At 39.8% G+C, this 21241-nt stretch overlaps 1 protein-coding gene across 2 annotated transcripts in view; it reads right to left on the minus strand.

Annotated features, from left to right (window-relative positions):
- LOC131458055 (zinc finger protein ubi-d4-like) overlaps positions 1-14741 on the minus strand; it is a 28317-nt gene extending 13576 nt beyond the window's left edge. The window contains exons 1-7 of one of the 2 annotated variants that reach the window (XM_058626734.1): positions 14601-14741; positions 8995-9155; positions 8604-8711; positions 8025-8203; positions 7844-7936; positions 7530-7608; positions 1473-1514 (exon numbers count right to left, since the gene is read on the minus strand). In XM_058626734.1, coding sequence (XP_058482717.1) covers positions 1473-1514; positions 7530-7608; positions 7844-7936; positions 8025-8203; positions 8604-8711; positions 8995-9155; positions 14601-14632 — 694 coding nt within the window. In that variant the 5' untranslated portion in view covers positions 14633-14741. The remainder of the gene's footprint in view (positions 1-1472; positions 1515-7529; positions 7609-7843; positions 7937-8024; positions 8204-8603; positions 8712-8994; positions 9156-14600) is intronic. The other variant, XM_058626735.1, reaches the window with a different exon arrangement.
- Positions 14742-21241: the final 6500 nt, after the last annotated feature.

Here is a 21241-nt window from a genome sequence, read left to right on the forward strand (position 1 = left end):
CAAAAGCTACACAGGAATGGTTTAAAAAGAACCAAGTAAATGTTCTGGAGTGGCCGAGTTAAAGCCCAGACCTCAATCCTATAGAGAATTTGTGGTTGTTAATGCCCGATACCCACGCAACCTGACAGAGCTTGAGCAGTTTTGCAAAGAAGAATGGAGCAAAATTGCAGTGTGCAGATGTACAAGACTGATTGAGACTTATCCACACAGACTCAGAGCTGTTATTGCAGCCAAAGGCGCATCTACTAAATACTGACTTGAAGGGGGTGAATAACTATGCAAACAATTATTTTTCTTTATATAATTTTGTTTCATTAACATTACTTTATAGAAATCTGTTTTCACTTTGACATTTTTTTCCAATAAATTATTGTGTGAAAAAGCCTTATTTTATTGACCATGATTGATTTATGGAAGCAATAAAAGGGTAAAACATCCAAGGGGGTGAATACTTATGATAGGCACTTATCACAGATAAGATTTATAACACACATCCCTACCCTCACTGTAGCATATTTAATTTAAGACAACTGACATGCAGCACCTATTAGCGTTTCACTAATGTTAAAGATACACTAAAATAAATGTAAAGAAATGTCCTTGTTTTGACTCATTTAACTTTACACACAGCTGTCTCTATATTACACATGAGAGAATACAACCTCTAAAAAAAAGCTCTACACTGCTCCTAATACTGTAATCTGAGTTTGATCTGAGGCAGTGGCTTCTTTTGACTAAGAGAAGCCACTGCCTGACTTTAGAAAGAACAAAGACACCACTGTGTGCAGTCGGTGTCATAGGGATAATGTGAGGTTTGTCATTTGACACCCAAGGACAAAGTACTTCTTCTTTCACTTCCATAATTTCTTCATTCTCACTCTCAAAGAGGAAATGAACTGCCCTGTTTCCTCTAACTGTCATCTGAGGAAGTGATCGGTTTTCTACAGAGCTTCTTGGTAAAGTTTCAGAAAACACAGCTCAGTTGTGTGCAGACTGAATGCATACAATAGCGGAAAAATATTGCACTTTAAAACATGAAACACAGAATGTGAATTCACAGGGTGCAGATTTGGTGGGAAGGAAAAGAAAAGACTCAACTAATGCAGATTGTAAACATTAAGTAGTGAGACGTAAGAAAAAAAAGCAGAGGTGAAAACCAACAACAGGTTCCTGCATCTAGATAATCTAATTCTGGGTCAGAGTGAGAGGGAAATTATTTTCATGAGGCACAGCTTATCTTTGTTGCCTGCAATGGCTCATATCTTAAAATTATTAGAGACTACAGTTTAATTAGGGGGTATAATAACAGTCTTGACCTTTTCTAAATCTCTTTAATTACATTTAAGTAAATGGGGCAGAACACAAACTTTTATTCAAACTACAAAAGGGGCAAATGCTACAAAGTAATAAAAAGGAAAAATGGGCAATGAGGACATAAGACAATGCAATAAGGAAAAGTGAGAGAAATATACCTTTTTCAGAAGGTTTTGAAATATGCTTTTGTTTGATAGTGTCTGAAAAGGAGAAGAGAAGGAGAGGAGAGAGGAGAGACAGAGACTCAGAGAAACAGGTTCAGAGACTGACAGCCAGTCTGTCTTGCTTAACTAACTGCAGTGAAAATACTTCATAAAAGTCAAGCAGTCTGACTAAACCAAAATAAGTGGAAGAAATTGTCCTGCCCCTGACCAAGATATTTCAGGTATGAGAAATGTTTGACATTTGACAGAACAAAAATACAACCATGTTTTTTCACATCCCATACGTGTCCCATTAATTAAATAGTATAATATCTGAAAACAGCCAAATTAGGCTAGTCTGGATAGGGGTCACATAATGGTCACTCAAATTTACATCAAATTTGCTGTGGTTTGACCCAAGTAACTGTTAAACAACACCAACAATTTGTAAACCAAGGGTCTTCAGGGTCCCATTCAAGAAATGCATTGTTGGAGAACTTTATTTTTGTGGGATATTTGTGAAATCAACTGAAGAAGTGATGAACAACTTATAGTTTTGTGTAGTCAGGTACCTTGTGCACATAGATTATCTGAATTTATGTTGATAATTTGTTTTGATTATGCGCTGTTGACTTCTAAACAGAGTTATGAATAGGTGGAAGTAAATTATTTTTCATAGTGAAATAACACAAAACCTTGTAATTTGAACAAAATGAAAAGGTCTTGGAAGTCAATATCCTTTCCCATTTCCATTTATAATTGTTTAGTGTTAATTTGGGATATGCAATCCATATCACCCTCTGAAGTCAATATGGTAATGAACAAAATACAGAACCACATTCCATTCACACTCTCAAACATGGATTGATTGCTCTTTGGTGTGCCTCCTTGTTTTTTCCCCTGTTTGTTAAACAACTGCCATTTTAAACTGCCACACCCAGAGGATTGCCAATGTTATGTGGAAAAAATTAAAAAGAAAGAAGAAACCACCACCAAATGATGAAATTACAATCTTTTGACAAAAGAAAAGTTGAATTGCAGTAAATCTACAAAGCTTCAAATTGATTCAGGTGCTCTTCAGGAGACTACTGGCCGCTTCAAACTCAAAAATGCGTGTCTTTGGAAAAGGCAATGTCTCACAAGTTGCCTTCCATCCCACCCTCTCTCTTCTATGATGATGGAGATTTCAGGAAAACCACAAAAACTGACCTAGCAAAGAAACTGGAGTCTGTAGTGGAGGTGACGCAAGCTACCTGAGATCACAACAAAATCAGCCTATATCATTGTTGATGGCATGGCTCTGCTCCAAAGTCTTCCTGATTTAACCTTCCTGACTTTTAGTGCCCTTTCTGAATGCATCCTCAAGATGATCTTGTCTCTTCTACAGAAGCAAGAGATAAAATATGTCCTTATAGTCTTTGACAGATATGACAACCCACAGCCAAAAAAGATCCTGGAGAGGCAAAGGAGAGGAGCAACTGATAGGCACATGTGGGCCACACATGTGATTACAGGTACACAAAAATTCCGACTACAAAAGGTACCCGAGAAGCAGTGGAAACAAGACGGCACTGTGTATCTTTGTGAGCAGTTACATCATCCCTGCAGGCCCACAGAGGATCCAACCAGATGATTTGCGATTTTTAGAATCCAACAATATTCTAAAGCTCCCTTCAGTCAGGTTTTAGGAAGCAACACAGCACTGTCACTGCTGCCATAAAAGTTTTACATGATGTGTTTGAGGCACTGGACTCAAAAAGGTTTTGCGTTGCTCTGTTCATTGACCTGTTCAAGGCATTTGCCATTGGGGATCAGTCTCTTGCTAGATAAAAACGGCATCTCTACACAAGCTGCCACATAGTTTAACGATTATTTGGCAAATAGGACGCTATGTGCAGAGTTATTTCTACCTTCGCCTACCTTTCCATAATTTACTCGATTGCACAAGCATTCAATTTTTTGTGGTCTGCCTTTGATGCAGTGCAGATACAGAGAAATTGAAACTGATTTTAATTGCTGAAAAATCTAAAGTAAAATCCATCTGTTCCCTTGGAGAATATCCCTTCAATTAGAACTACCCATGGCAAAGCTCTAAAGCTGGTTACCAGTTACATGTACCTGGGATTAATTATTGACGGGGAGCTTTGATTCAAAGTGCATGTTAGAAATTTGGTCTGTAAATTAAGGGTGAAAGTAATTTTCTTTTACAGAGCTTGGAAGCTTCTATTATTGGCTACTTTTTCAATATTTTGTGACATTTAGCTTCAAACAATGTTTGAAAAAGTGATGTGAATTTTTGAAAGTCACTTTTTAGCACATTTACAACAATATCTGTTAACTTAGAAATGTATTAAAAACTCTAAATATTTAATGTTACACCTAAATGTTAAATCTAAATCTAAATGCTAAATATAAATATAAATGTTACATCTAAATGCTAACTATAAATATAAATATAAATATTAAATCTAAATCTTTCAGGTGAAAGTAAATATTTAGCTAATATGCAAATTCACACTGCCGGTAACCGAAAGTACCAAAATAAAAGCTTGAGGAGGTCAGGCTGTGTTTAGAGAATCAAATAACGAATTAAAACCACCTTATCGGGGGAAATAAATACTTGATATTGATATATACTTACATACATTATCATGATAAGAACTACCTAAAATAACAAAAAACATGTTCAGAAGTGTTCTCGGTCCACTAAAATTATTATTTATTTCACTGGGAGCTTTCCACTCCATCTTAAAAGACCGAGAACGTGAATCCATTGAACAGTGCCTATGTTCTTAAATTGTTACTGCAACCATAACTTTAGCACTTTGTCTATTTACTTGGACTTTTATATTTCAATGTTTGTTTTGTAACTTTTATCTCCCTATCTCCCTAACTATGACATGTGCTGCTGCCTTTCTTGGCCAGGTCACCCTTGTGAAAGAGGTCTTGATCTCAATGGGTCTTTTATCTGGTTAAATGGGTTAAAACAGGGGTCGCAAAGTGGCGGCCCGGGGGCCACATGTGGCCCTCCAATCGATTTCATGTGGCCCTAACCCAAACAATATCAAGTTGTAACGAGTCATTTCTATATGTTTTTATTTTTAAATGAATAGATTAATTTTGCATCATAAATATGTTTTTTTTGATTGTTCAACATTAAAACAACCACTTATATTTTGAAATTATCCAATCCAATCCAACTTTATTTGTAAAGCACTTTAAAACAAACACAGTGCTGTACAGAATAATGGATAAAAGACAGAAGTAAAAGACAGAAAAGCTCACACGAGGCAATAGAGTACATATAAAAAAGTTATTAATATGGCATATTGACATGATCTCATAACGTCCACTGCAACTGTTGCTTTTCCCAAAAAAGTTGGGCTTTTTTTTTACTTGACTGGCCCCCGGCTGACCAGACGAGACCGTCAGTGGCCCACAGGTCATTTGAGTTTGAGACTTCTGGGTTAAAAGGTTAAATAAAATAAATAAATGAACGGACAACCAATGAACAAAAGGAAGCAAACAAAGACTTGTTAATAACACACAGAAACATGGAAGCTTCAAAAGGAGAACAATCAAGGAGTGAGGGGGGAAGGTCACCCTGGCATCAGCCTAGGGGAGTGGACATCAGCCTAGGATTCGGAGAATATGAGCTATGGGAGATACTTTTGGGACCGCATCAGGCCGTTAGTAGTAGCATTTGCTACACACTCACTCTCTCACACACACACACACTTTATTTTATGCATCTGTTCTATGGTATGGCATGTTCTTGGTTCTGGCCACACGGTTGGTGTAGTGGTTAGCACTCTTGCCTTTACAGCAAGAAGACCCAGGTTCGAGGTTTCTGCACGAGTTTGCATGTTCACCCTGTGAGTGCGTGGGTTTTTTCCGGTAGAGCTGCAACTAACGATTATTTTCATAATCGATTAATCATTAGATTATTTCCTTGATTAATCGATTAATCGTTTGGTCCATAAAATATCAGAAAACCTTAAAAAATGTTGATCGGTGTTCGTCAAACCTGGAAATGAATATTGTTCTCAAATGTCTTGTTTTGTCCACAAACCAAAATGATTGACTTTTAATAATTTCTTTGTTATCTAGAGCAAAGAAACTGAGAAAATATTCACATTTAAGAAGCTTAAACAATCAGAAATCTTGTTTTAATCATGAAAAAAGCTTCAAACCGATTATCAAAATAGTTGTCAATTAATTTAGTAATCGATTAATAATTGATTCATCGATTAATCGTTTCAGCTTTATTTTCCGGGGTCTCCGGCTTCCTCCCACAGTCCAAAAACATGCAAAATGGGGATTAGGAAAATTGGTCACTTTGTGCCACATTGTGGCCCTGTGATGGAGTGGTGATCTGTCCAGGGTGTGACCCCGCCTATTGCCCTATGTCAGCTGAGATTGGCACAGCACTCCCCGTGACCCTCTGGTGGAGGATAAAGCGGTAGATGATTCACAGAAGTTCTTGGTTCTGATTTAAATTGATTATTTCAATAAAAGTTATTCTACCTACACCATGGATCTTTATTTTTTTTAATTTAGTTAAGCTTTATTGGGTTTCTCACATTCTGACTTTGGTGTAGCCTACAGGTCTAACCTGGCCTCTCCCTCTCCAAATATGAACATTTTGTAATCATCTTCCAGAGAAGTAGTAGGCCTGAAGTCACATTTTTTGCAATAAAAAACAAAATATATACGCACACAACCATTTGGTTTTAGTTCAATAGCACCCTAGGCAAACCAGTAACAGTATATCCCATGGGAATATATGTTTTCCCAATGAATAAGAGAAAGGTTAAGTGTGTGCTCTTGTCGTATCCACAAAAATGTGATTTCCGTTAAAGTTAAAGCTATACTTACATGAGCTTAAATCATTATTTATTTACTGTAAATTTCGTCCTATTTAGCGCACCTGACTATAAGCTGCACCAGCTAAATTTTAAAAGAAAATAAATTTTGTACATATATAGGCCGCACTAGAATATAAGCCGCAGGTTTTCATGTTGTAACAAGTAGCGGCACCATGATTCAATCTCTTAACAAAGGACTGTTAATGAATGCATTAACTTTATGAATGATGAGTGAGTGCGCGTGACTAGCACTGAATGAACACTGAATGATGCGTCCGTGATCGTGAGTGGGCCACGGACAAAAGTGGGCCCATCCGTAACGCCGCGTATGGTTGTAACATGAGATATTTACACAGAAAAACGTTACACGGAAGTTTTTTGTTGTTGTTTTAATTAAAACAACGTAATTTAAACACGGGGTGAACATGCCTGCATGTTTAGAATATAAAACAGCACCGACACGGCATCAACATGCCTGGATGGTTAGAAAATAAAACACTGCACCAACACGACAGTAACACGCCTAGTTAGAAAAGAAAACACTTTAGCCTACCAGAAAAGTCATTGGTCGCTGTCTTCATCTTTGTCTTGCACATTAAAGCCACTGAAGTCTTCTTCTTCAGCGCATAATCTTTCCCCACGTCTGTCTCACTTTTGCGTTTACTGCTAGAGAGTGCCCCCCGGTGGCCGTTAGCTAGTAAAATTCTATAAATTAGCCACACTGCTGTAAAGGCCGCAGGGTTCAAAGCGTGGGAAAAAAGTAGCGGCTTATTGGCCGAAATTTACGGTACATATAAATTAAAAAAAATACTCTCTAGTTATGTTGGGCAGATACCTACTTCATACCACAGCAAATTTGAGGAAGATCTGAGTGAGCATTATCAAACTACAAGCTGTTTTGTCACCTTACCTCTGTCCAGACAAGACTAATTTGGCTCTTTCAGATATTGGGGCAGGTCTAAAGAATAGCCCAAAAAACTTATTTCCCACAAAAATAAAGTTCCACAACCATCCATTTCATCAATGGGACACATATGAGATATGGAAAAACATGGTTGTGTTTTACTTAACTCGGGTAGGGGTAGCTCGAAAACTGAAGCCTTTTTTGAGGACTAGCTGCTAGCCTATTATAGCTATTAACATGTGCAGTGAACCTCTATTGTGATTGAGTTCACATGCTCTGCTTTCACTCATCAGGACTCACTGTCACAGGCGTACGGCTTGTCTCTGTCCTCCAGTGCTGCTGTATCCAGCTTCTTTCTGCTGCTGCCCACTCCTCGACCCTGAGGACACAACTGTCATTACACTCAACAGTAGTTCACGTTTCTCTCTCTCTCTCTCTTTGCAATCAACTCACATAATGACACAATTAACCTAGTTTTTTTCTCTTTCTTAACCTCTGTCCTCATTCTACATGTACCAGTGACTCAAGGGCTGCAGGATACAGATCTGGCACAATTATTCTAGGAAATACTATTATTATTATTATCATTGTTATTATTATAATATTTTTTTTACCTTTCCTTTTCCTTTGCCTCTCCTTTTAGGTGTGTCTTCCTCATAATCTTCATCATCAAGGTCATCCAGGAAGTCATCAGGCTCCAAAACTCTCTTTGTTTAAAGCAATGAGAATAATCAACTAATGACAGTGAAGTAAAATAACTTTCTTGACACAATAAAACATAATGAATAAATAAACCTTTTTAATCCGAGCTGCAGGGTTCAGTCCTACAGTGTAGTCGCTCAGGGTAGAGTCTTCTTCAGACCCTCGCAGCTCTGAGGTCGTCCGTTTGTCCAAGGAGTCTCCCTTCAACAGAGCCTCTAGGCTGCTGCCATCTGACGACAACACAGCATCCTTCTTCGCTCCTAAATCTACCTCTATAATTACAACACAAGCAGAAAAACAAAACATGCAACAATAACTTTCAATTTAATAAATGATGTTTACAAGCCCATTAACTGAAATATTTTCTCAAATGTCCTGGAGATTAGGGCTGCAATGATTATTTTCATAATCAATTGATCTGTCAATTATTTTCTCAATTTGTGTTTCCCAAACCTGGAAATGATGATAGAAATGTCTTGTGTTGTACACAAAACAAAATGAATCTGTTTTAATGATTTCTTTGTTCTGAGAATTTGTTTTAATGATAAAAAAAACACATAAAACTCAAACAAAAAGTTGACGATTCATTTAGTAATCAACCAATCATTGCAGCCCTACTGAAGATAATAAAACTTTATAGCTTTGGTAAAATAGAGAATGCTGAAGTTCTACCTGACTTGACAGGAGGAAAGATAAGTTGTGGGTCTTCTGCAGGGAGCGACCGCCTTTTCTTCCTCCACCTCCTGGACGGATAAGTATAGAGTTGCCCCGGAGCCATACCTAAGGAACAGTAAAACAGTAAAAATACACAACTCAGATTTTTGTGTAGAGTCACTCTCCTTTGACAAACACAAAACCTTTCGAAACTTTTCCAAATGAAAACATTTCATGAACTGTGTGCAAAATCATATCCCAATATATCTTGTATATCTGAATGTCGCCTGGGCCTACATTCAGAACTAAAACATACCACTGTTCACTTGTGATAGTATCAAAACAGATGTTAATACGGGATCTAAACAGGGTAGGTCTTAGATTCAGACACTCAGTGAATATGTCTCACCTGGTCCCCTGTGTCTCTTCTCCATCCAAATGTAGCAGTTGCTCTGAGCTACACCAGTCTGAGAGTCGAGGAACGGCATTCGAACACTCCTCTCAGCACAGAGCCTGGCATTGTAGTTGTGACATTGCTCCATAGCATCTCTATAGTACTGTTCGCCCAGACTGACAGAACAAAACCAGAGAAATATCAGTAGCCTGCTATAAAACCAATGCAGTCCTACAATAAACTAGGGCATGAGTATTCAATAATTTGCTTGATTACTAAAAGTTGTGGTGACTATTCCTACTACATTAAAAAAATCAGCAATAATTAATTGAATTGCCAATGACTAAATTAATCAACTATTTTATTTATTTGTTCCTTTCATGAAAGTGCACAATTATACAATATGACATTGATATACATAAATACATATTTCAATTCCACACTTTTCATGATTGGAGAGTAGCAGATAGTGGGTCATTTCGTTACCTACACCCTTAATGACAATAACATCAAACTTAAAAAAAAAACAAATTATTTTTCACATACTCAAAACAAATAAACAGTTAATTTTCAAGTGCATATTGTCTAATTTCTTTATACATATTTAAAACTGAAAAATATTTGTACAACCCATCATTCTCTTGAGAATTCCAAAGTTTTACACTGACAACAGAAATACACATTTGTGACACAAGTGGCCCAAGCAACTTGATGCCTCACCCCGAGGCCTGGCTCCACGGGGAGAGCCCAGTGGCCCATGCCCAGGCGAGGGAGAGTGTGGTCAATACTATGGGTTTTCAGATTCTTAAATGTTAATACAGTGCCCTCCTATTGTATTTGAACAGTGAAGCCATTTCCAAAGAAAACATGAGATGGAATATGGGACAAAAATGAACATTTCAGCTTTTATTTCCAGGTATTTACATCTGGATCTGATACACAATTTAGAAGATATCATTATTTGTAATGGAACGCAACATTTTTAGGTGAGCAAAAGTATATAGGACATTTTCATATTGTCCCATGTTGAATCTCATGTTACAAAATACATTTACAAATCAGTGTGATTGAAGTTATAACAGCTAATGGCAAAATTACAATATTTTCCCCATCGTCATTCATTATCATTCAGCCTTACTACAACATTTGTAACCTCTATCACTTTGCTCTATTTCTTTGTATTGTTGACAGATGATAGACAATGTCTATAAACTAGATCATGTCATAATTTGAGAGCGCTGGGGCTGAATGATTTTGAATAAATATCTAATTGCAATTATTTAGACAGGGATTGCAATATGAGTCGCGATATCAAAGGTAATGATCATTTTTACATCATTATTTTCATTTAAAAACATACTTAAGATGATTACAGTGTGATTTTTGTGGAGATCTGTGAGAAACAAGATGTTCCCTTCTGTAGAATATGATGTGTATAGGTCAAGACAATAATTAATCTAAAATTATATTTTGACACACCTTTGGCTTTAACAAATATTGCACCTTCTGCAGTTTGAAATTTGTAGTAGGCCTTATTGCGATTTCGATCAAAGTTTGATTAATTTTTCAGCCATAGAGAGCCATATTAGGTTCCCTTTTGTTGCTACATCAACAACCAACAAGCTTGGTCATCAGCAGAAACAGAAGCAAGCCTTGTTTTCATCACAAATACGTGACAGAGGGACTCGATAACTAACCTGTAATCCAACATCTGCAACTCCAGGTTACCATGGAGCAAAGCACATGACTGGGGCTGCAAGGATTAATCATGTTTGAATCCACTGTTAAACCAATCACCTATTTTAATAATTGATTGGATTGGCTTATATTTCCTTGGTCTATATCACAAAGTAACCATTAAAATGGATGATTTTTGGTTTACAGACAAAACAAGACATTTGAGAACATCATTATTTGAGGTTTGTGGACGAAACAAATCAACAGGTTAATGAATTAAGAAAATAATTATTATTTTAAGTCCTACAGTTGAATTTCTTCAGACGAAAATAAATAAATTTCATGCACACACAATCACCTTTATCCTACTTGTATTGTACATTGTCTCTTGTTACTGTGTATAGTATTCATATCAAACATATTTTTTCCCATTTTGCCTACATTAGTTATCAGCAACTTTATTGTTAAGTATTGACTTTAAAACCTAGTTTGACAGTATATTTGATGTTAAATACAACTTTTGAACAGTTACTTCTGGGGCCTTTTGCACAAAACTAGAATAAGGGATTAAGCCGGGCTATGTCAGTTATTCTGGCTGAATTTAGCCTCAAAAGCATGAAATGCGTATGCATAAATTACCATGTATTCTGTGCAGTGGACCAGGCTAAACAACAAGGATTTGTTAGTCCTGCTGCTCAATCAGTTCAGTCGGCTGTCACGCTGATCAGAAATAAACATGTAATACACTTATGTATTTATGATGTTCTGTATGTAATTTACCTCAGTTTAATACCCTGCATTAAAATATTATGTGATTCAATGTTATTTTAATTCTAACAGACCAAAATTGGTGTCAATCAAGTCTAATATAAATAAAATACCCATTCATGTCATCTTTGTTTCTGTCACATTGGTGTTCCCATTTTTGGACAATGTTTTAGATGATGAAGCTCTGATACTTGGACACTGTTTCAGGACAGTTCTGATGAAGTGCCTTCATGAGGTGTATTGATTATCCAGAGATGGTATCCAAAATGAAGTATCAAACAGCACGGAGCTGTGAAGTCAACACGGATTATATGGCAAAGACTATGTTTTATTTATTATTATTTTTGCAAGCCGCATTTTCTAATATTCAAATGGACACATGGAAAATCTAAATAAATGCATGATTTGCCACACTGTGTATCTGATAAATTCAGCGTCTCATTTATTTCTGAATTGTGATATCTCTGGACATCAAACAGCAGGTGCAGACATATTATCTTCCATTCAGCTGACTTTAATGCAGGCAACAACTCTTTAATAACTGTATGCAGAATACTCTAGTGCTTTCTAGTGGCCAGATACTGCTATAGCAAACAAATGTCACTCAGTAATAATGTGTATCTTCAATTTCATAAAGCATGATCCCATGATACAGTCGCAGTAGGAAAACTCTTGTTGTTTTACAGCTTTCTCTTGCAAGATTTGCCACTGGACTGAAAACAGACCCATTCTTGAATTTTTAGGACATCTGTTTTGTAAAAAAAAACAAAAAAAAAACGAAGTATCTATATTGGGCTACATATGGATTCAGTCGGTCTGCAATTATCTGTGAGGCTTTTCCTCTGATCTTATAAAAAGCGACTGTATCTAATCTTTTACATCAAGTGTTTCACCTCTTCATATGTTTTCATTATAAGCCATTGCTCACTTGATGACACAACCGTTTCTCCATTTCTGCATCTGTAAATTCTACACATTGGTAGTCTCTGGTAGTCTGCTTCTACAAGAGATTTCTTCCAATCCAATTGAAGCAAAAGTGCTTTTGCACTTGCATGCCGCTAATATACAGTGGTAACACTGCTCTGTGTGAGCTGTTGGGTTGCTCTAATTCTATAATTAAATATTGAAAGGTCTCAGTCTTTAAGGACAATCAAAGTATCTTAAGATAATGCATTGTGATTTCATTCTATGAAAATACAATAAATCTTAATTTAACGCAGCACAGTTACACTAATATACAAACAGAAGCTCAACTCAAAGTCCCTCACAACCCCATAAATTCATCCAGTTCATGTTTTACATGAACATAAACTGACATATTCAGATACATACACCCATATAGGAATATAAATAAGTTGCACATAGACATGCGTAAATATTAGAGATGTACATTTCTAGCAAATATATTATATCATATAATATCTCTAGGGAATATATTTCAATAAATATTGTATTTATTGTTGTATATTCAAATATTCTAAACTCCAGCCAAAATGTCATCACTTCTGCAAACACACATTAAGTTAATGACTGCTGTTGCTGCCACCTCATGAAATTAAATACACCACCAAGAAGGTCATTACTGGAGTAGAAATATTTGATATTATAAATGCAATCATTGATAAAACATTTGTTTGGTATATTTTTAATATATTACAAATTGTCATAGTAATAGACTCTTTATAATCAAGAATAATCAAACATTTATGCCCATCCCTAGTAAATATCATACATACATTGATGGACACTGTACACATTCACGGAATTTTAGAATCAGGATGTTCAAAGATAAGCAAACAGATATGTGTAAAAGACATGGAATTGTTTTTATCATTATTATTGTTATTATTATTATTATCATTATCATTATTATTATTAATAAAAATAACAATAATATATCTGTGAAGGGAAGTATATTCATTTATTTAACATTACATCAGAATTCTTGTCAATTAAAAAAATTGGGAACAAAAAAAGTTGTTTTTTGTATTGTTTATGTAATTAAAACTGTTTACTGACTTAAATGATATGTATTATTGTTATTAATTCATGTTGTCTGTTCTGATCATGCATAACAGGGATAAACAGGTATTTAAATTAAGACTGCAACAATGTATTGATTAGTTGAATATTAATCAATTACAAAAAGAATAATCAACTATTATGATAATCGATTTAAGTGTTTTTAATATTAAAACAAGTTTTAATATTATAGAACAGATTATAGATTTTTTGAGATTGTTAAATTTCAGACATTTAATGGACCAAACAACTAATTGATTAATCGAAAAGTAATCGATCAGCCCTAAATACATTAGTTTTATTGAACCAGAATTGAAATATTTCAATATCAATGTCACAATTTTAACATCTTATAAGCTGTTGACTAAACTTTGTTTAAAAGGGCAGTGGTTTAAAATTAATTTAACGATTTTGGAAGGCTATTTAAATAAATAAGTGAAACAGTTAACAAGTAAGTAAAGACAACATAAAATCTAGTTGTCATGTCATTTTCATTTGTTGGTCAAGTTGGAGAAACAAAAGAAATAAAGAAAAAAGAAAAAGCTTATGTGTACAGCCATGTAAAATACAGACAGCGGGAAAAGAAACACGTTTTAGAACAAGCAGTTTTGTGGGCTATTCAAAACTCCAGATTCACACTTCTAAAATGATTACTACATGCTAACAATAAACGTGAAGGCTACAGGGGAATTAGCCCTGCGGTGTCAGGACTTTCATTCATTCATTACTAACTGTCCAATCACTTTAGTCTGCGCTAACGACGTAAACAACTACACTCTCTTTAGCCTGTTAGCGTGCGCGCTACCTAGCAGCTGTGCTTGAATGGCGTTAACGCTGCACTAAATGTTAGTTTAAAAAGACATGTCATGTTTACATATATTTGTGGTCAAACGTGGCCATACTTTAGAAGGAGACTCGAGACACGCAGACTCGAGGGTGCTGTTACAGAAACGCTAACTGCGTATCTGCTAACTTTCACTCTCATACCAGGATGTGATCACATACGACGCTTAGGCTAACCTTACTACAATCAATGGAAAAGTGGCTAAACTAGCTAGCGATACAGTCGGTGTCGGGATGAGACTGTCGCTTCGATATGACCGCGGCAAGGGTCAACTACTGCCGTAAGGTTTAAGTAAAAGTCCAACACTTACAGTTTGACAACATTCTCAACAACAGCTGCCATCTTGCTTTGATACACGGGGAAAGTGTCCTGGGTGAATGTCTGCCCTCTGCCAGGACTTACAGGCGGAGAGCAGGAGGGCGGTGTTTACTGCCTCCTACTGTTGGCGTCGTGTCACTGTCAGAATTTGACTGCAAACCTGCAAAAATGATAGCACAGATGCTATCCTGTTAGGGTCATATCCATCCATTTTCTATTTCTTTATCCACGGGGGTGCTGTGCCAATCTCAGCTGACACAGGGTGATAGGCAGGGTACTCCAGTCCATCACAGAGCCACATATAGAGACAAACAGCGATTCACTCTGACAATCACACCTATGGTGAAATTAGAGTGACCAGTTTACCTAATCCCCATATTACATGTTTTTGGACACAAAGGGAGAACATGCAAACTCCATGCAGAAGTCCTTATTATAACCGTGGCTCAAACCCAGGTCTTATTCTCTGTGGTAGTTCTTACCACTGCGGATGTTATATATTTTTGACCACAAAAATGGGTCACTGTTTCCCGTTTGGCATAACAGACGGTCTTTTCTGAGTGAGAAGAAGTGGCGCCACAGCAGCAGCATCAGCAGAGAAACACAAGACAGCGTCTTTTTCACATTCCTCGACATATTTTACCAATGTTTTAAAGTAAATGGAGGCTTTTTTGTTCAAATAGTGGATTCATCCTTTTTATTCATATGTATGAAGACTGTTTTATGTTAACTAGTTCCATGTTTGTTAGGTGATATTGTTGACAGTGTCCAGAAAGATGAATGTTGAAATTGTTTTAAATTGATTATTTAAATATTATTAATGGGTTTTACAGTGGTATTTTAATTTCAATATATCTAGTATCTGAATATTATTAGTAATCCACCTTTTTATACCCATTTGAGCACTGCGGTCAAGTGAGCCGTCATTCGTCTTCGCGGAGTCAAGGCATCCGGGCGCACTTAAAGACGTTGGTGCGGATGGCTTGACTCCGCGAAGACGAATGATTGCTCACTTGACCGCAGTATTTAAGCCGGCTCAATGGGTTCTCTGAAAAGTCAGAAAGTACATAACCTAACATTCAGCCATTAAAACTAATTTTTCTGTTCAGAAATGCAAGTAAATAACTATAATTTCACATCTTAATCAAAAAACAATAATCTGCTTATTTTTCTGTTTTTACATTTGAAAATTGTATCACAATAATAATAATAATTTTATATTTTAATTGTAAAGAGTACGGAAGTGCGTTGCATTCATTTGAAGAAAAAAAAAATTTTGGTTTGATTTTTTGTATGATTTTTTTCTGTTTTTCTGAGTAATTTTTTTTCTGTTTTTCATGGCAATTTGTTCCCCCTTTTCGGAGTAATTCTTTTTCTGAATGATCAAGATACTTCAAAATCTCAAGAGAACCTCCAACCTGCAAGTGACTCCCATGAACATATGATGACTCCTGCCCGCACATACATGCCCCATCAACCTTTTCCTTCTGAATAACCAAAGTCCTCAGATTCCTGTGTAAAGGTGACAAACTAATGGTAATGCCATCCATGTGGACTATCTTCCAGTGTCTTAAACCCAGATCAAAGTAAAACTTGATTAAACTAAACAAGCCATCCATGTTGTTACCATTAAATCAAGCTCTCAACAAAGGAATTAATGTGTTTATTGTTTCAAATGCTCTCTAAACTCTAAAAAAAACTGTAACTCTAACTCTCCAAAAACCATGAAAAAAAATTACTCTAAAAACAGAAAAAAAATAAATTACTCATAAAAACAGACCATAAAAATCTATTTTCAAGTGAATGCAAAGCGCTTCCATAAAAGAGCGTCTACATACTGGTGTATTAACTATTACAGAAACAAAATAAATTATTTTTATAATAACCAATGCTGTTAATTTAAGGCAGCCTGGGCTTTGGGTGGTGGTCTAATACATTTGTTAAGCACTGTATATTGTTGTGGTTTTTTTCCTCTCTTTAAACTTTTATTATTTATGTGGTGCACCTTAATCTGAGTACACAAAGTCACTTTTTGTTATTATTTTGTCTGAATGTGTTTACATGAGTTGATTATTTTACACATGATCTTATTAGTGCCGGCAATAATCAGCTAAATGTCTAACTTAACATGAATATTATTTCATTGAAGGTGACATAGACCGGAAGCTCCAATTAACGCTGCGTTTGTGTGTGTATCTGCGTCATTACCTCGTTTATGAAACCCTAAAGTTTCAGAACAAACAGTTCAGCCACTGCTGAGAAAATAGTGTTGTATTGTTTTCCTGGGCTCTGCGAAGCGGATCGACACTTCCTTAATTTGATGTCGTCATCAGAAATCCTCACCACCGTAGCGCCTCCCGGTGTGGGCACTTGTCCGGGCACATCCGGTTGCGTACATTCAACCGCAGAAGAAGAAGAAGAACTACTCTCGTTGTAGCTGCTGAGATGCAGAGCATCCACCGTGCCAGAGGGGAAGCTGTGTATCTGAGAGCTGGCCTATCTATTACGTCACTTCCAGGTACCTGGCCAATCACAGGACAGTAGGAAAGCTCTCGTTGGCTGGCCGATCACAGCAACTGTTTGGTCTGAAACAGCGCGGCTGACGAGAGCGTCAGTGAGGAGATATTTTGATCGGCTCGTTTGCAGCGATTAGGAGGTTTTTAATCATGAAAACAAGTTAATATATGTAAGTAGACCTCCATAACTAACATATATGTGTGATACAAGCATTCTATGTCGCCTTTAAGTATTGTGAAAGAATAAGAAGGGGGAACCAAAGTGTGGGTATCGGTTTAGCACGGAACTCAATATGAGGCGCACCTACCCCCTCCCCTCAGACCATCCATGCGCCAGGCACAGGCCGTTTCTCAATACTCAAGTAAACAAGTACGTACTTGCTTACTTGGGAAGTATATACTTAAGAAGTACACTGGGAGTATATACTTGCCAAGTACAGGAGTACACAAGTATGTGGCTTCTCAATACTCAAGTAAGCAAGTATGTATGTATTGTTCTGCTGTTTGAACGGTTTGAAAGTGCAGCAGCCTCATTACCGCCACCTACAGTGTTGATAAATAAACATATGAAATACTTTTAATAAATGCATATATATTGTTATTATTTTCACATTTTAAATATTTAACTTTTAATAAACATTTATTAATTTATTTCTATTAAAATATACAATACAAATAATACATGTGGAAAATAGATATATTACAGCATTGTAGAGTAGTATATATATTGTAGCGTAGCTACGTTTAAGCACACGCCCCATCCAGTGTGTTTACGTTAGTTCAGAGCCGGAAGTGAAGAGCAGTTTGTGAGAGACATGTGCTTTGGCTGCAAAGAGTTACTAAATAAATCTAGCCGGGAACAGCGAAAGAGAGAACACATCTCCTCGTCACTTGAGAGTGTTACACTGGTGTCAGAATCGTGATCGCGTTGATCCCGGAGTAGAGGGGAGATTATGGCAAGCTGGTGGCCGCTTTGAGCCAGCGTTTTGGAGTGGACATGGGGCCGTGGACGTTGCAGGCTGAACTCAGTGGGAGGCACAGACGCACCGGTGAGTCGCTTAATGCACTGTATGGCGACATCAAGACTTTGACGCAGCGTGCATATGCTGACATGCCCCTGCAAGTGCTGAGCCAGATGGCCCGGGACCGTTTTGTAGGGGCTCTGTATCCTCCGGAGTTACGCTGCGCGGTGCAGTTGGCTCATCCTTCCTCCATCGAAGAGGCGTTGAGACTGGCAGTGCAGCGAGAGGCAGTGTGGTCGCATGCCGGAGACCAAGGGGGCGGTGCCAATGCAATGAGAGCAGCCCGGGAGGTGCGTGTGCCAGAGACTAAGCCTGAGTGGGTGGACGATCTGACCGGCCTGATGAGGACGCAGGTTGGCCAGCTCCGCAGCCCTGCACCCCAGCAAACACCGACCAGGAGTCCGCCCAGTGGCCCATCGGGTTCATGTTGGGGGTGTGGCCAGGTGGGTCACCTACTGAGGGACTGTCCCAGCCGCCAGGAGCAGTCGGGATGCCTCCGGGTTCAGGTCAGCGGTGATACTGAGACCGTCTGTTCCCCGTCTGTGTCCAGCCCATTGCCTGATGGAGTCCAGCACTATGGACCAGGGGGTGGGGCTCAAACCCCCCCAGACGCAGATGGAGTCACTGCCCAGCTGCCGATGGCAGTTGGCTGGATCAACAGAGGTGGAGAGCGCCCGTTCCAAGTGTGTGTCCGTTCAGGGGGTGTCGTGGTTGGGTGTGGTGGACACGGGATCCTCTGTGACACTGGTGCGACCCGACCTTCTGCCCAGCGGGACACCACTGCAGCGGACTGAGGTACAACTTTGCACCGTCACAGGTGAACTGTCTCCTATGGTGGGGGTGGGGTTGTTGCATGTGTGTGTAGCGGGGATCAATGTGTGTTACAGGGTGTGGGTGGAAGATATTCAGGATTCTTGCATCCTGGGATTGGATTTTATGGTAGATAATGGGGGGGTTTTGGACATGGGGAGGGGTACACTTAGTTTCCCGGGTGGGTGTGTGACCTAAAGGGACAGGGTAAATGCCCCCTTGCAGGCCTCTCCTTATCCCTGCGGGGCCAGTGCTGTGCCACCGGGACCCCCGGTTGCGGCCCCAGTGTACTTAGCCCCAACTGCCGTTCTGGGGCTCTCGGTGGCACCTCGCCACCTGTCACCCCATGCACAAACTTTCACTCCGGGTGCAGGAGCCAGTGGCGTGCTCGGTACTTTTTCCTCACCTGTTCTAGACCAGTGCACAAGCTTAGGTGGGGAGGGGGGACAACCCACGGAGGAGGGGAGATGGGGAGAGTGTGGGAGTGATCTGAATGAACAGCAGAGGGGACAACTCTATTTGAGGAGTGTTTTGCAAAGTGTGAGGGGGAGGTTGGGCGGACTCACCTCGGGACACACATGATCGAGACGGGGGAGGCTAGGCCCATTAAGTGTCACTCGTGCCGCCTGCCCCTGGTTCGGCAGGAGGCCTGTCACAAGGCGGTTACAGAAATACTGGAGGCCGGTATTATTGAGCCCTCAGATAGCCCCTGGGCGTCGGGGGGTGGTCATGGTGCTGAAGAAGACTGGGGGGTGGAGACTCTGCGCTGACTACAGGCATCTTAATATGGTGACAATCAAGGACTCTTACCCCCTTCAGGGTCTGCATGGTTCTCCTCTCTGGATCTCCGCAGCGGGTAATATCAGCTTCCGCTTGCGCCAGAGTCCCGTCCAAAAACCGCATTCTGCACCGGGCGAGGGTTGTGGCAGTTTAAGGTGATGTGCTTCGGGCTGTGCAATGCACCCGCCACCTTTGCGCGGTTGATGGATAAAGTGCTAGCTGATGTTCCCCAGGAACAGTGTCTAGTGTACCTGGACGACATTTTGGCACATGGGGGCTCCTTTGAGTCTGTGTTGGAGGCCCTCAGACGGGAAACTCCTGGAAATTCCTGAAGTTGCACCCTGATAAGTGCCATTTTATGAAGAGGGAGGTTTCATTCTTGGGGCACAGGGTGACCAGGGAGGGGATCAGCACCATGGCTGACAAGGTAGGGATGGTGCGGAACTGGCCTACTCCTGCAAATTGGAGGCAGCTAAAAAGTTTCATTGGGCTGGCCTCCTATTACAGGAGGTTCATGCAGGGTTTCGCCACCATTGCAGCGCCCCTACACCGGCTACACCGTTCACAAGCCCCGCTCCAGCAGCTCCGTGCGGGGGCCCCTTTGGAAAGAGTGGTGGTGGACATCGTGGGCCCGTTACCCATCACTGACAGGGGCAACCGTTACATCCTGATGGCCATGGATTATTTTAGCAAATGGCCGGAAGCGTACCCCATTGCTGATATGGAGGCGGAAACAGTCGCGGATGCGCTGGTTGAGGGCATGTTCTGTCGTTTTGGGGTGCCCAAATCGCTACATAGTGACCAAGGTCGCAACTTTGAGTCCAGGGTTTTCGCCGCGATGTGCGAGTGCCTGGGAATTCATAAGACCCGCACCACACCGTTGCAGCTACAGAGTGACGGATTAGTCGAGAGATTCAACTGGACTCTCAGGGAGCAACTGGCTCTTCATGTGTCTGAGTGGCACTTGCCGTTGGTGCTCATGGCGTGTAGGTCGGCAGTGCAGGAGTCCACGGGGTGCTCCCCAGCCCTACTGATGCTTGGGAAGTGGTGGCGTTTGGCCAGCCACTGGATGCTCCAGAGGTTCCTCCTGGTCCGGAGTACGCCAGGCGCCTCCAGGACCGCCTGGAGACAGCACATCAGTTTGCTAGGGAGCAGATGCAGGCGGCTGAGAGGCGTCAGAAGCAAAACTACGACATCAGGTCGTGGGGGCGGGATTTTGTGCCGGGGGAATTGGTTTGGGTGAATGAGCCTAGACGCAAGAAGGGCCACATCCCTAAACTGGACAGTCCCTGGCGGGGGCCCTGTGAGGTGCTAGCGAAGGTAGGCGAGGTGGTCTACAGGGTGCGGTTGCCAGCACCTAAGAGGAGGAAAGTGGTGCTGCACCGAGACAGGTTGGCTCCGCACAGGGGTTCTGTGACTCCCGGTACGGAGAGCCCAGTTAGGCTTCCTGCTGCTGCAGGTGATGAAGAGGCCCCTGCAGTTGCAGCAGTGACGCAGGGTCTGGG

This window comes from Solea solea, chromosome 4, assembly GCF_958295425.1.
Source record: "Solea solea chromosome 4, fSolSol10.1, whole genome shotgun sequence".
NCBI classification, from domain to species: Eukaryota; Metazoa; Chordata; class Actinopteri; order Pleuronectiformes; family Soleidae; genus Solea; species Solea solea.